The sequence below is a fragment of the Pongo abelii genome, chromosome X, assembly GCF_028885655.2.
Source record: "Pongo abelii isolate AG06213 chromosome X, NHGRI_mPonAbe1-v2.0_pri, whole genome shotgun sequence".
NCBI lineage: Eukaryota > Metazoa > Chordata > Mammalia > Primates > Hominidae > Pongo > Pongo abelii.
In genome coordinates this window covers 24,627,300-24,646,688 of record NC_072008.2, presented here as the reverse complement: position 1 = coordinate 24,646,688, position 19,389 = coordinate 24,627,300, and the positions used below count along the sequence as shown (strand labels likewise).

General features: G+C 40.2%; 1 protein-coding gene across 1 annotated transcript in view; it reads right to left on the bottom strand.

The window, feature by feature from the left end:
* Positions 1–434: 434 nt before the first annotated feature.
* The window catches only part of PDK3 (pyruvate dehydrogenase kinase 3), a 76,890-nt gene continuing 57,935 nt past the window's right edge, over positions 435–19,389 (bottom strand). The window contains exons 7-12 of the mRNA XM_054544423.2: positions 14,211–14,287; positions 12,800–12,901; positions 12,289–12,399; positions 8,722–8,835; positions 6,419–6,558; positions 435–1,363 (exon numbers count right to left, since the gene is read on the bottom strand). Coding sequence (XP_054400398.1) covers positions 1,333–1,363; positions 6,419–6,558; positions 8,722–8,835; positions 12,289–12,399; positions 12,800–12,901; positions 14,211–14,287 — 575 coding nt within the window. The 3' untranslated portion in view covers positions 435–1,332. The remainder of the gene's footprint in view (positions 1,364–6,418; positions 6,559–8,721; positions 8,836–12,288; positions 12,400–12,799; positions 12,902–14,210; positions 14,288–19,389) is intronic.

Here is a 19,389-nt window from a genome sequence, read left to right as displayed (position 1 = left end):
GTGGTGGGAGAGGGGCTAATTGCATTGGTACTATCATATGACTAAAGCAGGATGAATGGTTTACAAGTCAGAACTTCTACATCAGTGGACTCAACACTTACAAATTGGACTGAAACATTTATATGGACATTAAAACAGGGCAGAAGTCAAAGTAGATGATATATATGGAAAATTACCATGAAGAGAAGCACATCCTGTGGAGCTGTATATAGAATGCTGGTTTCAATCCGGATTCTTCAGTCACTTCTATTCCTAAGGGTAAATATAACATCATTCCTCTTTCCTTATCCCAAATCGTCTGCTAATTCCCACTTCCAACTTTTAGCAGAAAGGATTGTGAAAATCAGATTTAGCTGACAATTCTAAAACTAAGATGAATGAAAATGAAAATTATTAAGACCTGGAGCATTTTTCAAAAATAAACTAGAGAGGCCTTTTCCCTCCGATAGTCTATTTTACAACTAGTAAAGTGCATCATACAGAAACTTCCAATTCCTTAGAAGACTACAAAGGAATAAAATATGACACAGGTACAGTATTAGATGGATGAAGTTTGACAGAAGCATAAAAACTCCACTTCACACTCTGTACAAATTTGGTATTGACCAGGAGGCAGTTTTTCACTTAAGATCTTTGAAACCAAGCAGTTGGGTGAAAAATTCTAAGATAACATTTCGAATGCTTTAATCAACAGAAGTATACAAATGAATTTTAAAATAAAACCAAGGCATCAGTGAAGAAGATCTAACATGAAAGTCACCACATCTCACAATGAGAATCTGATCAGATGGAAGAAAGCAAAAGTCTAAATCATAGAGTGGCGGAGGGAGGCACGGGAGAGACGGAGGGCTCTGGGACTAAATCATCAGGGCATGGCCAGCTGATGTCTTCCACTTCCAGGGTCCCAGGGCCCTAGGTGGAGGTTTGGGACAAATATGGTATTTGGTCACAAGGAGCAACAGTACGATCTGCTGTATCTGGAATGGCAAAGGCGCACAGAATCCTGGAAGGACTGAAGACATCAGACGCTATGATAACAAGATGGAGAGTACAAGGGCACAAGAGCTGTAAGGAGGCTCCGTGCTCTTCGGTGACAGGCATCAATCACACCACAGCAAGATGTCATTAAAAAGTTACTACTTTAGTGGAAGATCTGGAGTAGCTACAGGAAAAACTCCTTGGGAAAGTCCAGGTGGTACAGAGAAAATACATATTCAAGCACTAGGAATAACTGTGATGCCACGCTCAGAGCAGGTGGGAGAAAGCAGTTCTCTCTGGTTGACTTGCAGAAGGCAATCTTTCTTCACAGAGAGGACCACAGCATTCAGTCCTCTAGAAAGTTCTATTAGTCTTGATCTTGTCTCTACAAAGAAAATAATGAGAATATCCATAGTGAGTTTGTGAGTACAATCTCCTCTGTTTTGACCAGGACTTAGAGTATTTCATTATAGTGATAATTCAAAAACCCTTGCCGTATCTCAGAATTATTTTCTACAACTACTACAGAAATAGAATGACCATTTAATTACTTATATATACTTTAAAACGGTTCTTTACTGTCAGTGAAAACTCTGGTTAGAAATATAGAGTGACTGCTAAAAAGTATGAGGTTTCTTTTTGGGGTGATGAAAATATGCTAAAGTTAGATAGTGGGAAGGGCTGCACAACTCTGTGAATATACTAAAAAACATGGAATTGTGTACTTTTATTTATCTATTTATTTATTTATTTATTATTGAGATGGAGTCTCGGTCTGTCGCCCAGGCTGGAGTGCAGTGGCGTGATCTTGGCTCACTGTTGCCTGTGCCTCCTGGGTTTGTCTCGTGCCTCAGCCTCCCAAGTAGCTGGGATTACAGGCACCCGCCACCAGCCCGGCTAATTTTTGTATTTTTAATAGAGACGGGGTTTTGCCATGTTGTCCAGGCTGGTCTTGAACTTCTGACCTCAAGTGATCCACCCGCCATGGCCTCCCAAAGTGCTGGGATGACAAGCATGAGCTACTGTGCCCGGTCGGAATTATATATTTGTAAAGGGTGAATTTTATGTTGTGTGAATTAATCTCAATAAAACTCTTACTTAGAAACTGTTTTGAAAATAAATTTTCTTAGAACCTCTCATGTATAAATACCTAGTGAATTTACCATACCTACTAAAGTCTTTCCCCAAATCTCTACCGATTATTTGTATAGTTTAACAATTTTAATTGTCAGGCTAAGCATTTTAAAATTTTAAGAACTGCTTTCTGCTTAAATTTGTTCACCTAATAATATATTAGAAGTTAAGACTAATACTTAATTAGCATACAACCTTCAGTTTAAAATTTAAACCTTAGTTTAAACCTTAGTTTAAAAATTGCCTTTAAAATAATATTCAATTAAAGCCACCTTTTTACAACCAAACCTTTTTCTAAAGATGGCTTCTGCACTACTCAAATTACTCCACATATCAGAGCAATAGTTTGAGCAGTTTGAATCAACTGGTCACAATGATGCTCAACATTCTATTTGACTTACATACAGACTGAAAATGGAATAAACAGAAATTGATATGATCCAGGTATTTCAAGCTGATTTAGCTTAAACTTGGCCAGGAATGGTGAGAGTAAGTATGTTTGTTTCCACAAACCAAACTTCTCTAAACTTCATCATTTGAGATGAGTGGCCAGTCCAGCAATATTGCGTAGCAGTCCACCATGACACTTCCATAGAAAAAAATAAACATCCATATGGATATCATTTATAGCACTTGTCAGAGAAGGCCAATGCTACTAAATGGTACAATACTGCAAAGCTATATAAACTGTATTTGTGTACAAATATCTTTCTGTTGCATTGTGTTAAAGATGTTAAAAATCAAGGTTTTCAGGGTAATAAGAAATATATACAATTAAAATATATTGGGGAGAAACATTACAATGTTAAAATAGAATAAAATATCAATATGAACTTATGATTTAAAATATATTTTAAATATAGCTATATTTTATAGCTCTGCCTGTCCAGGAAAAGGGCCTAAAAAAGGTATAACAAGCATTCCCAATTATCAGATTAGCGTCTCTAATACTGATTAAAAAGAAACAGGGCTGGGTGCAGTGGCTTATGCCTGTAATCCCAGCACTTTGGGAGGCCGAGGCAGGCAGATCACCTGAGGTCAGGAGTTCGAGACCGGCCTGGTCAACATGGCAAAACCCCATCTCTACTAAAAATACAAAAAAAAAAAAAAAAATAGCCAGGCGTGGTGGATCATGCCTGTAGTCCCAGCTACTTGGGAGGCTGAGACACGAGAATCGCTTGAACCCAGAAGGTGGAGCTGCAGTGAGCTGAGATTCCACCACTGCACTCCAACTTGGGTGACAGAGTGAGACTCTGTCTCAAAAAAAAAAAAAGAAAAGAAAAGAAACAAGACCCCTTGAGGGAAACAGTTGATTCTAGGACACGGGCACAGAAGGTATAAGATGAATCTAGGATATCATCTTGGGCAAGAAAAGCTTTCAAAGATTAATGAGTTTTGGCAATAGAACACAAAGGATCCAGCTGGAAATAGCTCTCATTGGCCAAAGGTATGTCAATTCAAGCATCAAAAAGGAAAATGACTGTTACATGCAATAACATGGATGAATCTCACATAAAGCCAGACACAAAAAGGGTATAGACTATGTGTTCCTTTTAAGTTCAAGAAGAGAACCTATGGTGATAGAGTTAGAAAAGCAATTACATGGTGGAGGAGGGAGGGAGAAGTGTTTGACTAGAAAGGAGTCTTTGGGGGTAGAGGAAATATAGATGTAAAAAAAAAGCTGTAAACTTAAGATGTGTGCACTTTACTATTACTATATGTTATGCTTCAATAAAATAAGTGCCAATTAAAATATATCAAAGTAACAAAATCTATAATAATACTAAAAAAGACAAAGCCATAAACTCATTTGTTACCATTTAAGGTGGCTTTTAACATATTTCTTACCTGGAAAATTGGTAACTTGAAGGGAATTTAATTGTCCCTTTAAATTTAAAAGGAAAGAGTTAAACACTTACCAGAGGAACTGTACTTCAAAATACCTAAATGGCCTCATTTGATGAGGAAGAGCTTTACTTTATAGGAGAATAATTGACAAAGGAATGATTTTTTTTAAAAGAAAAACATCCTTTTATAAACCCAAATAAAATTACTGTGTTAATTTTAACACAGGCCAAAATGATCAATTGGGGTAAAAACCATTAGGTGAACAGCTGACGGGTAAGTACACATTTGCATAGTGCCAAAATAACACCACACAGATTATTTTCTAGTGAAAAGGGGAAAAATAACTATAACTCAGAGGGATCAGACAGCCATCACCTAAACTATGCTCAATCATAACATCACTAATGGTGGGTCAATGAGATGTCATGGGTCTCATATAGTGTAATTCTGCAACAGTGCTTATGGATATTCTAGCAAAAAATGCTCCATTAGCTCTTTCCTTTCCTTTCCTTCCCTTCCCTCCTCTCCCCTCCCTTCCTTTCCCTTCCCTTCCCCTTCCCTTTCCTTTCCTTCCTTCCTTTCCTTCTTTTCCTTCCTTTCCTTCCTCTTTTCTTTCTTTCTTTTTTCTCTTTTTGACCAGCCTGGACAACATGACAAAACCCTGTCTCTACTAAAAATATAAAAATTAGCCAGGCATGGTGGCCCATGCCTGTAATCCCAGCTACTCAGGTGGCTGAGGAATGAGAATCACTTGAAGCCAGGAGGCGGAGGTTGCAGTGAATGATCACTGACATGGAAAGATGGGATGGTTAAATGAAACAAAAGCAGGTTGTAAAATAGTATGAATAGTGTAATCTCATTTGCAAAAAAAATACATATATACACAAATGGCAAAATATCTGGAAGAATATACACGAAGCTATAGCAGTGGCAATCTCTGGGTTTTGGGAACACAGAGGTTTCTCCTTTCTTTTTTGGCTTACTTATGTTTTCTTTCTTCTTCTTCTTCTTTTTTTTTTTTTTTTTGAGATGGAGTCTAGCTCTATCTCCCAGGCTGGAGTGCAGTGGTACTATCTTGGCTCACTGCAACCTCTGTCTCCTGGGTTCAAGCAATTCTCCTGCTTCAGCCTCCCAAGTAGCTGGAATTACAGGCGTGTGCCACCACACCCAGCTAATTTTTGTATTTTTAGTAGAGACAGAGTTTCACCGTATTGGCCAGGCTGGTCTCCAACTCCTGACTTCAAGTGATCCACCCACCTCGGCCTCTCAAAGTGCTGGGGTTACTGGCGTGAGCCACTGCGCCCAGCCAATGTTTTCTTATTTTTTACAATGCACATATACTGCTTTTTTGTTAATACAGGATTATTTTAAGTTAAATGAAGCAGAACCCCACTGTTGCTAGTAGAGTTGAAGCTTAAGGGTACATAGTCAGAAGAAAACTACAGATTATTTTCCTTATTACCATAAAACAGTAAAACTTGTTCTGTGATTGATAACTTTTCCTTTATAATGTTTACATTTTTTATTGTAATAAGCTATACATAACATATAACTTACCACCTTTTTCTTGAGACACAGTCTTTTTCTGTCCCCCAGGCTGGTGTGCAGTGGTGCGAAACATAGCTCACTACAGCCTGGAAGTCCTGGGCTCAAGTGATCCTCCCGCCTCAGCTTCCTGAGTAGCTAGGACTACAGACACTCACCACCACACATGGCTAATTTTACCTTTTAAAATTTTTTGCTGAGACGAGGGTCTCACTATGTTTCCTAGGCTGGTCTCGAACTCCTGGCTTCAAGAGATCATCCAGCCTCAGCCTCCCAAAGTGTTGGGATTACAGGCGTGAGCCACCACACCCAGCCCAGAACTTACCATCTTAACCATTGCTACATGTACAGTTCAGTGGCATTGAGTACATTCACACTGTTGTGCAAGCATCACCACCATCCATCTCCAGAAGTTTTTCATCTTTCCACCTGAAACTTTGTACCCATAAAACAATGACTCCCCATTCCATCTTCGTCACTAGCCCCTGGCAACCTCCCTTCCACTTTGTGTCTCTGCATTTGACTACTCTAGGTACTTCACGTAAGTGGAATCATAGTATTTGCCCTTTTATGTCTGGCTTATTTCACTCGGCATAATGACTTCAAGATTCACCCATGTTGTAGCACATATCAGAATGTCCTTCCTTTTTAAGGCCAAATAATATTCCATTGGATGGATGGATCACCTTTTATCTTGATTGATCATTTTAACTTATTTTTCAGTTTCAACCTACAACGTTTATGATGACAAACTGCAAACTTAATTGCTTTTTAAATAAAATTGATGGCAGGCCAAATCCCTGCTCGCTGTTGTGAATACCTCTACACTGCAAGAATTCCTGGAACAGTGAGTGGGACACCTTTATTCAGACAAATCAGATACTTTGTAATGGAAATCAAGGTGGTATATTACTGTTTTGCTTTGTATTTTGAAGCATCCCTGGGTTCACTGCTGGGATTGCTCCAATCGTCGGCTTCAGGCGTGGTCTTGTAATGGCGCCATGCAGACTTATTAAAAACTGGAAGTCTCTCAAATGACTCACTTGAAAGAGCCTATTGGAGAAACAAAAATATACACCAAAGGTCCACAGTGTCATTTTTCTCAAGTGAAATAGTAACCCAAATTTTATTATTTAAAACATCAGAAACCTTAATACATATTTTCAAAATGATATTAAAATTACACCTTAGTAGTTTACTTAGACTGGCCAGGAAAACATTAAAGCTTTTTTAAAGGAATGAAAACATTTGCTCATTCAAAATCAGAACTGAAATACACATGACCAGAACAAAACATATTTTAATTCAGCTCATACTGCTTTGAGATGCTCAACTGTTTTGACTATACCTGGTGACTGGTCTCACAAAGGGCCCAGGAAGAGATACAGTCTCATGCATCCCAGGTTTATAAACACACACCATCAAGTGATATTAAATATCACATTACTTAGATGCATGGGCATCTAAGATAAATACTCCCAGTAACTGGTTAAATTCTGGTATCACATACATAGGTTGAGTATCCCTTTGAAATGCCTGGGAACAGGCCGGGCACAGTGGCTCACACCTATAATCCCAGCACTTTGGGAGGCTGAGGCAGGTGGATCACCTGAGGTCAGGAGTTCGAGACCAGCCTGGCCAACATGGTGAAACCCTGTCTTACTAAAAATACAAAAAATTAGCCGGGTGTGGTGGCTTACACCTGTAATCCCAGCTACTCAGGAGGCTGAGGCAGGAGCATGGCTTGAACCCAGGAGGCGGAAGTTGCAGTGAGCCAAGATGGCAGTACTGCACTCCAGCCTGGGTGACAGAGCCAGACTCTATCTCAAAAAAAAAAAGAAAAAGAAAAAATAAAAAAAAAAGAAAAGAAAGAAAGAAATGCTTGAGACCAGAAGTAGTTCTGATTTTTTCCGATTTTGGAATATTTGCATTGTGCTTACCTGTTAAGCATCCCTAATCTGAAAATCTGAAATCTGGGGTGCTCCAATAAGCATTTCCTTTAAGCTTGACCTTTGAGCAAGCATCATGTTGGCGCTCAAAAAGTTCCAGATTTTCAAGCATTTTGGATTGCAGATTCTTGGGTTAGGGATGCTTGACCCACAGTAACATGCTACTTTAAACTGCCACTGTTTAAAAGAATGAGCCAGTTCTACATAAACGGATCTGGAAAGATCTCTAAGACAGATTGGAAAGTAAAAAAAATAAGAAGGTGCTGAAATTTCATTTATGTGGGAAAAATTCTATTTTTCCCATATTTATATATGTAGAATCAACTCTAGGAGGATCCGTAAGACACTGAGACCGGTGGTGATCTCCGCTGAACAGAAGTGGCGGTTTAGGGCCAGTGGGAGGAGAGACTTCATTTTTCCTTTTGTAGCTTTTAAATTTTTATTATGTGCCTATATTACCTATTCAAAAAAATGTTACAAATATTCTAGAGTTTAGAAATAAAAGTCCAATTACCACCAATGAATAAGAAAAACTGTGTTACAGAGAAGTTTGTTATTAAATGAATCTTTTACATAACCATATTATGATTACTGAATTCTTGTAACTTTGGGAAAGCCAGTGAGTTTTTAAAACAAAAGACCGAAATACTTCAGTTTATGAAAATCTGCCTTCTTTCAGATCAGACCTTTCAATAGGCATGTCGTTTTTTAAGTCACAATTTAAAATTACAGTTTTAAAAATCAGTATTTTAATTTTTTTTTTTTCTCTTTTGAGACGGAGTCTCATTCTGTCACCCAGGCTGGATTGCAGTGGCACCATCTTGGCTCACTGCAACCTCTGCTTCCTGGGTTCAAATGACTCTCCTGCCTCAGCCTCCTGAGCAGCTGGGACTACAGGTGTGCACCACCACACCAGCTAATCTTTTGTACTTTTAGTAGACATGGGGTTTCACCATGTTGGCCAGGCTGGTCTCGAACTCCTGACCTCAGGTGATCCACCTACCTCAGCCTCCCAAAGTGCTGAGATTACAGGCATGTGCCACCGCGCCCGGCCAAAATCAGTATTTTAATTTCTATACCTCCAGGTTTCATATTTTGCTTTATCTGAGCATAGAATCAAGGGTGAGGCATAACATGGTTTTCATGGGAAAGTGAAGTAAAGCTGCGATGAATCTAAGAGATGATACGGTGCTGTTCTCAATCAGCGATTAGAACTTACAGCTTTAAAAAGCAAAGATGCCTCATACTAACAAATGAAATGCAGTACCTTCAAATAAATGACAGCATCAGTACCCACTCCTTCCATGGAATACAGTTTCAGATCTCCTTGAAAATATCTAGCATACAGACGGGAAATTGGCAAACCATAACCAAATCCAGCCTATTGAGAAAAGAAAATTAATACAGTGAGACAGGCACAAATGCTAAATGCTAACACATTTTATATGATGACCATTCAGAGAAGGTTAAAATAAATTCTTGATTCAGATTTAAATCAAATAAATTACTGACTCAACCTTTACAATGATGTATATCTTCTTCTATGGCAAACAACCTCTTTATTTTCACCCTGCAAAAACATGTCTTATATGTTTGGATAATAATAGAAATATTCTAATTTTTGACTAATGCTTTTTTAGCATTTTAAAGCAAAATTTTATCATTTTTTTAAAAGCACATTCCGAGGCCGGGCACAGTGGCTCACGCCTGTAATCCCAGCACTTTGGGAGGCTGAGGCAGGTGGATCACTTGAGGTCAGGAATTCATGACCAGCCTGGCCGACATGGCAAAACCCCATCTCTACTACAAAAATTAGCTGGGTGAGGTGGTGAGAGACTGTAGTCCCAGCTACTCAGGAGGCTGAGGCAGGAGAATCGCCTGAACCCAGGAGGTGGAGGTTGCAGTGAGCTGAGATGGCGCCACTGCACTCCAGCCTGGGCAACAGAGCGAGACTCCATCTCCACACACACACACACACACAAAGCACATTCCAAATCAAGTGGAATGTGACCTGATGACAAAACTAAACCACATCATTTCAAAGTCCCATGATCAGATTTCCTTGCTTTTGCAAGTGAAAATCAATAGCGCAGTGCTGAGTACAAATCTACCAGTAACAAGATGAGAACATGGAAAGGAAAACAATTTTCTGAGAGGCAACTACTAAGGTTCCAGGAATGTGAGAATATTTTGGTATATTGTAGTTCAGGTACTTTTAGAGATTAAAGAAATTTTCAGTACCCTCCTATATCTCTATGTCAAGGAATCCTGACTGTCAGTAACAGGTGTTCTATGGACAAGAACAGTAAGAATCGAAACTAAATGTCATACCATTTGTGGTGGTAGTGGGGCAGGGTGGGGAAGGAGATATAACACCAAGCTTCCTCACTTCTGGTTAAATCTATGAACAAGGTTAAGGAAGGAGGGCAGGGGACCATGTGCACAAAGTCACATGGGCCTTAGACTCAGATAGACCCAAGTTGAAATCCACTTTCTGTGCGACTCTGAGCAGTTTACTCAACCTCTTTGAGACCATTTTTTCATCTGAACATATGATAGAAAACTGACCTCAGAGCTGCTATAAGGATTAAATAATATAACAAGTATAAAATCTTGGCACAGTGCCTAACACAGTAAAACTAAATAAATCGAAGCTGGTACTACGGCTACTAGGAGCAGCAATTTTATGAAGTTACACAGATTTCTGCCATTTTCTAACATCTCTCCTTGATACCTTCCCTCAGGGTAGGGTCTAACTGAAAGGGCAGGGGGTAAAAGAACGTACCCCATTATTTAAGGGCTTTAGGACTTGCTGAATATGGCCAGTAGTGAAGATGAGATATTTATAATAGTGACTCAGGTAACCACAGCAAAGAAACTAGCTCACTCTAGGAAGAGATGTGAGCAAATCTGCCTTCTATGTTCAAGCAAGGCCCAGAGCCTGCCCTCATGTCCAACACAGAAGAGCCGAGAACTCCGAGGCCAATGCAGATGTGACTGTAAGCCCAAAGAATGCAGAGGAGGGGTCTGGACCTCGGATTTGCTGAGGTTCAGGAAAGGTTTCCCAGAGTGTCAAAGGATCGGCAGGAGCTCGCTGGGTGGATATTCTCAAACAGAAATGCACATGTAAAGGCACAGAGGTATAAAAGGTGTAAAAGTGTAAGTTGCTCAATGAGGAAATTATGTTTTCTAGTAGTACATATTCATGTGCCCACTTTAAAGCTGAGGACAGTTTCTTTTTCTTTCTTTTCTTTTTTTTTGAGGCAGAGTCTCGCTCTGTCGCCCAGGCTGGAGTGCAGTGGCGTGATATAGGCTCACTGCAATCTCCACCTCCCAGGTTCAAGCCACTCTCGTGCCTCAGCCTCCTGAATAGCTGGGATTACAAGCATGCGCCACTGCTCCCAACTATTTTCGTGTATTTTTAGTAGAGACAGGGTTTCACCATGTTGGCCAGGCTGGTCTCGAACTCCTGACCTTAAGTGATCCACCCGCCTTGGCCTCCCAAAGTGCTAGGATTACAGGCCAGTTTCCTAACTGGGAGAGCCACTAGCAGAAGCATTTCTTCAAAAGGAGAGGCCACGTAGTACACTGGAAAGAACACAGACATGGCCAGCACCAGCTCTGCAGTTAATTAGTTCAATGACTTTGGACAAGGTCATTTCCTCATTTCCTCAGCTATACAATGGGAGTGCGCATGTGTAATTGTTAAAGGTCTCTTATAAGTCCTCAGTTTCAATAAGAAAAAAAACCTATGACATAACAGCTATCCTCAAGATGCTATTTTAAGACCTGGAAGAGACAATCTATATTTCTTTTAAACAACTGGGGAAGGTACTAAGTTTGTTTGTGGTGCCTTTTTTCCTTTTGATGTGTATTTAAGTGCATGCCAGAGCCTAGTCAAGGCAACGCCTCTCAAATGTGATCTTTCATGAATTTTCTCGACTCCTATATAAATGATTTCCTGTTTCCAACATGCTGAGTTAACAAACTCTGTCTCAAATAAATGATGCAAAGTGTTTGATTTTATTCGTACAAATAAAATATAATCTTATGTGCTTATCAGTCAGGTAGGACTTTAAAATGAAACTTAATTTATACCCTGAACCATTTTGCAGACTGATAGATATGTTGCTGTGTTTAATGACAAAGGGTTCAATTGTTGTTTGTCAATTAGAAACACTCAGCAGGGGAAGCAAGTGTGGCCCTACCAGGATCTAAATGCTACCATGGTAACCAGTGGCTTTTCTCACTGCCTTAACAGGGCTGAAGGTTATTTCCAGACAGAAAGGGCTCTGAAAATGCATACACCACCTATATGTTTCATGCTAATGTTATTTAATATAAAAATTTAATGTTTTCATAATTTAACATTTTAATTATATAAACAAATTTGACAGTGGAGATTCTAAGGCACTAGGTGATTCGCGCCTCTGTGGTAGGCATGCCAGAGTGCGCAGGACCAAGTGGCAGCTATGCATTCAGTACTGTCCCTTTGCTCACCCACTGGCAACTTCCACCCCTTCCAAGGGTAGCACAAAGTGGAAAATGGTGCTCCAGTAGCAGTCTTACCACAATGAGATACTTTTTCTCTGTATATGGGAATGAGGCACTCAGCTAGGAGTGTTTCTTAGACACAAATCAGAGAGGAAATTGAAGTCCAAAGGATTCACAAAGAAAGTAGCCAAGGCAAAAAATTTTCCCTCCTCCAAACCATAATACAGGCAACCTTCTAAATCAACTACACTAATGTGACAACCTGGGGAGAGAGGCAGCTCCCTCTGAGCCCCTTCCCGTGTTTATGATCTTTCCTTCAGCAGCAGTTTCAGATGCTTACCAAAGGGGCAGCTCTGGTAGGCTCCAGGCTGGGTCTAGGAGCAGTCGAATACATGTAGTTAAAAAGACGATCTATTTTTCGAAGTGGGACACCACCACCTAGGTCACTGATCTGCAATGTTCAAAATGTTAACAATCAAAACAAAGAAGTTGATCTATACTTAGTAGGAGGCAATGGGTTCATTAAATAAAGTACATAGCAGATTACTCTACAATGTACAAGGACTTTGAATCCCCCAGTGACATATGGTTCCTTTGTGAACAGTGTAAAACAAAGGAGGCCGAATGGTACAGTGGTATCCAACAGGCTTGGTGTTGAGGTCTTGTTCAACTCCCTGAATAACAAGGTTCTAATGAAGTTTAAATAAGGTAACTTAAGCCAAGGATCTAGCATAGAACTTACAAATAGGACACTCAATAAATGTCAATTTTCTTCCCTCTGATTTTTCAATGTCTAGATACTATTAACTCACAACTGATAATTAAAGTATACATGCACATAAAACAGTTACCTTAATGGATAAGTCTTCTTTACCCAAAGTAACGAGGGTTTTAACAGCGGGGTAGCCCTCTTTTCTGTCTTCATAGAGTTCGACTGTCGCTCTCATTGAGTTCTAAAATAATAAGATCTTTTTGTTAATCATACTGCCGAATCACAAACCACAATTTTTAAAGAGAAAGAAGCGCAAGATGACTTATACCCAACAACCCTTTTTTGGGGCAAATATTAGTTGGATTTTTATGGCATTTTTCCCTCTAAAGAGCTTAGCTAAACGTGCTCAAAATCAAGGAAAAATTTCCTGACACTTTGTTTTTCACCTAGTTTTAGCCTCATCCAACATGCTAAATATTTATTTTTCTTTCCTTCTTCTTCTTCCTCTTTTTTTTTTTTTTTTTTTTTTTGCTTTACGGTATTTAAATTATTCAACTCAACCCAGAGGAATGTTTTTATCGCATGTAATGAGGCTATGCAGAGGCTGATTTGTGCACTTTAAATCCTATTTATCAGTCTGCATTTATAGAGCACCTTTTCTCTAAAGAAGGCAGAAAAACTGAAAGGATGCATGCTTCCCACAAAAATTAATCATTTGGCTGAAAAAAGCAGAAGAAATATTGGTTAAAAAGAAATTCTGAAAAAGGCACAGCTGCTGAAGAGAAAGTTCACAATTGAATGCCCATTTCAACCTTAAAGCATTACATCAGTAACATTCTAATTTTTAGAAGCAAATCAGCATAACTGATTTTTCAGGTGTTCAATTTAGTGTTTCACGCATTGGAAGAAATGAAATTTTAGCTCAAATGCCTTGTGCCTGTAATACTGCTACTGTAAATGTCATTAGCTACTGATTAACAAAAGCAACAGCTTAAGTTGCAGAGTCTAAAGAATTTGGTGGCGGGGGAGGGGTGGTTCTTTTGGTCCAGCTCATCTACATCTTTCTCCTCTGCCTCTCTTGGATCTTCTGAATTGATTCAAATATTTTATAAAAGGGTTGCAGGATCTCTCAGGACTGGAACAACCACTAATGTACCAGTGTGGTTAATTTTCAGAAGCATAAATATGTATAAACATGTTTTTATTTTGATCTGGCTATCACCAACAAAGCCTTTGCCAGGTTTGGAAACTAAAAAGCATCTCTAATCTCATAACTAAAGAAAAAAACAGTATGGATTTTACATAAAATCACTAAAGTGCAATTAAGCTTCAAAATCAATATGTACTAATATTCACAAAAACTATACTGTACACAGCAATTTTTCATCTCACAGTGTACAAATTATAAAACCCACAGGATATCAGAAATAGAATTTTTAAAATGGTTATGCAAAACCTTTTTCTTATGCTAATCTAATGAATCCATTATGCCCTGAATCAAAGTAATTTAAAATGAAGACTTTTTCCCATGTTTTTAAAATTCCACTTACCTTGAACAACTCAAACAGCATATGAAACAGATGTGAGGGCACATAAACCACCTGAATAGGTTTGTCTGGCGCTTTGGCTGAAAACAGAGACAAAACCATCAATCAATAAGGACCCAAAGTAGGAGAAATTCAAGAATGATGTTTGCATTCTATTTTCCAAGTGTGTAAAACAGAGCTCTATAAAAGGCTAATTTGAGTTTCCACCTCTAAAGGCAGGGCTGAGCAAAAGCATATGCTTTGGAATCAAACAAACCTGGGGTGACACCCAGTTCCTTCTCTCACCAGCTATGTGACCTTGGATAAATCACTCAATCTCTTTGAAACTTTGTTGAGCAGAATTGGAATATTATCACCTATGCCATAACATCCTGAGTATTACGGAAGGCCAGTCAGATATCACTTGGTGTTTTTCAAATTGGGGGCTACCTTCTGCCACTGACCCCAGGGGGAGTTCCACGGGGGAATGTGGAGCAACAGGAAAAAAAGGGGCTGGTGAACTGGACTAAATGGCAGTGTTCAATTTTGTTAAATTATGACAAACAAGGCATCTTATAGCATAGAATGTAAGGTTCACATAACTTTTTCTTAAGCAGCTAGCACATAAACCCCTAGAGACCTATGATCTTTTCCCCTTGCATGATGGATTCTCTGAAGACAATCTGAGAAACACCAAAACCCAGGTCAAGCACTAAGAACAGTGTGGGATACAGAGCAGATGCTCAAAAATATAGTCCTTCCTCCTCCTCATGACCCAAAATCACTTAAGAGATTGAAACTACATGAACTCTCTCAGGTAGAATGCTGTAATTTCCACCAGCTACTTCCTCTAATAAAGTAATTAACAATAATATAAATTAGAGTTCACATTTGCTTGATTCTTAGCAGTCTACACAGAGCTTTCACATATATTATTCAATTGACTCCTCCTGACAACACTTCCTGGCTCCCAGAGGGGTGGTGGTGTTTAGAGGTGTGGAAACAGGCTTTGGGAAGCCTGTGTGACTTGCCCATGGACCCAGAAGTGGCACCGAAACCGGACACCTGAACAAAGAGCTTTTGATTCTAAATCCCGAATTCTTCAAAGAGCAATTATTCTTATTTTTATTTATTTATTTTTTGAGACAGAGTCTCACTCTGTTGCCCAGGCTGGAGTGCAGTGGCGCCATCTCGGCTCACTGCAACCTCCGCCTCCCGGATTCAAGCGATTCTCCTGCCTCAGCCTCCTGAGTGTCTGGGATTACAGGTGTGCGCCGCCACTCCTGGCTAATTTTTGTATTTTTAGTAGAGACGGGGTTTTGCCATGTTGGACAGGCTGGTCTCGAACTCCTGATCTCAGGTGTTTGCCCGCCTTGGCCTCCCAAAGTGCTGGGATTGCAGGCATGAGCCACCGTGCCCGGCCCAAGTAGTTATTTTTAAAATCACTTAGTAATATATGTAAACGGCTTAAAAATTTAACAAAAGAAGAAAAACAAAAGTCCTTCCCCCTTTCCTATCTCATCCTTCAGTCGAACCCAGAGGCAGCCACTCTTTACTACTTCTGCTGTAGTCTTTGGGTTGGTAATATTTACATTCTGTTCTGTAATCCGAATTAGGGATGCTGTACATTGCCTATAGGTTCTTTTAAGAAAGTAGAAAATCAATAGTGTTGGTGACATTGTAACTATGTAAATATTGATCACTGTAGAACAGCCACAACAGTGTACCTAGACATTTTCTTCCCTATTAATGCAATGACAATGATTCGTGTGTCCCTTGGAGGAGAATGTTCCCAGCCTTAACATGAAATGGAATTTCTTTATACTCCTCCAACTGGTCAACATCATGCTACCCTTTTTGGGTTGCTTCATAGTTGGTCCAGGCCATTTCGCTAAGATCTTCCAGCTTACTTCCAGCTTCGATACCTACTTCCAGCTTCCATACCTACTTCCAGCTTCCATACCTACTGTATGGTATCCAGTCCATTCTTCAAGATTTTTCAAATTAGAATCAATTGCTTTGCAAACATGCTGCATAGCCATCATCCTAAAGTTGTTTTTGACTGAAGTTCTAGAATGTTTTCCCCTATTTCTTAGATGCGTGTTATACATAACATCAAGTCAGTCAGGTAACCTACCTCAGAAAAGTATGCATGGGAGACACATCTGTCAATCTTCACACCTCTGATCTATTTGATTAAAGGTTTGGCTAGATAGAGAATTCTAGGTTTGAAATTATTTTCTCTCAGAATTTCAAAAGGGGGGTTTCTGGCAGTAACAGTAGAGCTGATAAGTTTAATGCCAATTAGGTTTGGTTCTTGCTGCTGGCTTTTGCTGAAGGTCTGATATATTTTGGTTGCAATATTCTTGTTTGAGAATGAAGAACCGGATTCATTGTATGAGGGAGTTGGCGTTCATATCCCCCTGGGGCTCTCCATTAAGTGGGAAGCCTGACTTAGAGTTCTCTGGACCTGGTCAAGACTTTTCAACTGGGCTTGAGGATGAGCAGGTAGTAAACAGGCCTCTGAGCAGAGAGGCCCCCAAATGCTTAAATGAACAGGGCTTTGCTATAGGGTAACAATGCTCACATGAAAAGCCCTAGTTCTTCCTAGGTTGTTCTCAAACAAAATAACTTAGTTGCCTGTTGGCAGGCTGAACCCGGCCAGAGTACAGCTGCCTCCCGTCATCCCTCCATGCTCTTTCTTAGACCAGCTTTCCGTTAACCCTACCCTCTGCCTTCCCTTCCCATTCCAGTCCATTGCACCACCTGGCCCTGCCCCCAGAGTCCCTCCAGGACAATCTTCGGCAAACCGGTTGCCATCTCTGCTGCAGCCTCCTCCCCTGTGGCTGCTTCTGCTCTGTCCCATCAATCAGTATACTTCTATCTAGTGACCCTCTTTCAAAAGTTGGGATTCATGGCTCTTATGGATGGAATGTTTGTGTGTGTCTCCCCCAAACTCCTATGTTGAAATGTAACCCTTGATGTGATGGTATTAGGAGATGGGGCCTATGAGAGGTGATTAGGTTATGAGGGCAGAGCCCTTATGGATGGGATTAATGCCCGTATAAAGAAACTCCGGAGAGCTCCCTCGCTCCTTCCCCCATGGAAGGAAACAGTGAAAAGCCAGCTGTGAATCAGAAGGTGGGTCCTCACTAGACACCAAATCTCTAGGAACCATGATCTTGGATGTCCCAGCCTCCAGAACCATGAGAAATGGTTGCTGAAGCCACTTGGTCTCTGGTATTTTTGTTATAGCAGCCTGAATGGACTAAGACACTGGTCCACTAATGAGCTCCCCTGCTTTCCTTTGCTGCTTTTCTTCGGATTCCTTTATTGTCATTTTACTTTTATTTCTTTTTTTCTTCTGTTTTTTTTCTGAGATGGAGTCTTGCTCTGTCGCCCAGGCTGGAGTGCAGTGGCGCAATTTCAGCTCACTGCAACCTCCGCCTCCCAGGTTCATGCAATTATCTTGCCTCAGCCTCCCGAGTAGCTGGGACTAAAGAAACATGCCATCATGACCAGCTAATTTTTGTATTTTTAGTAGAGACAGGGTTTCACCATGTTGGCCAGGCTGGTCTTGAACTCCTGACCTCAAGTGATCCGCCCACCTCGGCCTCCCAAAGTGCTGGGATTACAGGCCTGAGCCATTGCGCCTGGCTCCTTTATTGTCATTTTAATGGGGCTTGAGGAACAAGCTGGGTGCTCAGTTTATCTTGTACCAAATGGCATGATTAGTTATATAAACAGCCTTATGAATTTAACCTTTTCACCCCAAATCTCAAGAAAAGGCAAACACCTTTTATACAGTGGGTTTTTTTGTTTTTTGTTTTTTTTCAGTTTAAACAACATTCTCTAGGAGCCATCTAAAGGCTTGCTCAATTACTTGCACTTTTCTTTGGGAACATTATAGTTTAGATTTCTTTCCTTCCTTTTAAAACTATGTCAAATGCTTTTGTCCATGACTCTCTCCTAGTTCTGGGTCTCGAGGCTGGCTGTTAAGTAGTAGATGCTTAATAGATGTTTGCTGACTTATAAAATAAGTAGAATATGAATTTTCCATCTAAGGGTACATTTTTAAAAAATTAAAAAATGGCCTAGGTTTGTCATGCTCAAGACTCCAGAAATAATAAAGTCTCTACTTTGTACAATCATTGCTCCAAATGCCATTAGCTGAAACAGCATTTAAGAAATACCATTAGATATAAGGAATTTTATTTCCAGACAGTTCTCCTTCCAGAATAAAAAAGCATCCACTTAAGGTGTTCAGGATCAACCTCCAACCTGCATCTCCAACGTAGAACTTGTTAAGGCGAAAGCACTTTCCTTAATCATGCTCACAGAGAGCTCTAGCATTAAGAACTCATACATAAAAATAATCACTACACTACCCAAAGCAACATAAAGCTAGAGGCTACCTAGAAACACCAGTATTCATTTATCTTAGTGATAGGACAAGGGGCTTCAAAACATGATCGAAAGGAGGCTTCTGTAATTCGTGAGACAATGCCAAAAAGAGTCGGAAAGCTCCTCTCCTGGTGGGTGAGCTGCCCAGCATGACAGCCTCAGCGGGGACGGAATGTGCTGACATGGCTGGCACTTGGGAATCAGCAAGAACAGGCCTGCTGCTTTGGCCTTTAGAAGAGGGAGGCTGCCACTCACGCAAAAGAGCAGTTTGTTACTACCTGCAGATGTGAGGTCAGCTCCTGCCTAGTCCATAGGAAGAGAGAGAAAGAATATTAAGATGGTTCTCATCAGGAACACTCCAGACAAGCCCACTCGGTCCTGGTAGTATATTTATTCAATGGGGACATGACTCTTCTCAGAGAACCCAAGAGACCTTGAAAGCAGCTTTGACTCCATGCCTTCTAGTCAAATGGAGGGGCCATGTCCTTCAACAGCAGCCTGAACTCCTTTCATAGTTTTATCTCATTATAAGAGAAATACATTTTTAGTGTACTTCTGAGGGGGAATTTGGTTTATCTTTTTTTTTTTTTTTTTTGAGACAGAGTCTTGCTCTGTCACCCAGGCTGGAGTGCAGTCATGTGATCTCGGCTCACTGCAGCCTCTACCTCCTGGGCTCAAGTGATCCTCCCACTTCAGCCTCCTAAGCAGCTGAGATTACAGGCAAATGCCACTATGTCCAGCTAATTTTTCTATTTTGTGTAGAGACAGGGTTTTGCTATCTTGCCCAGGCTGGTCTCGA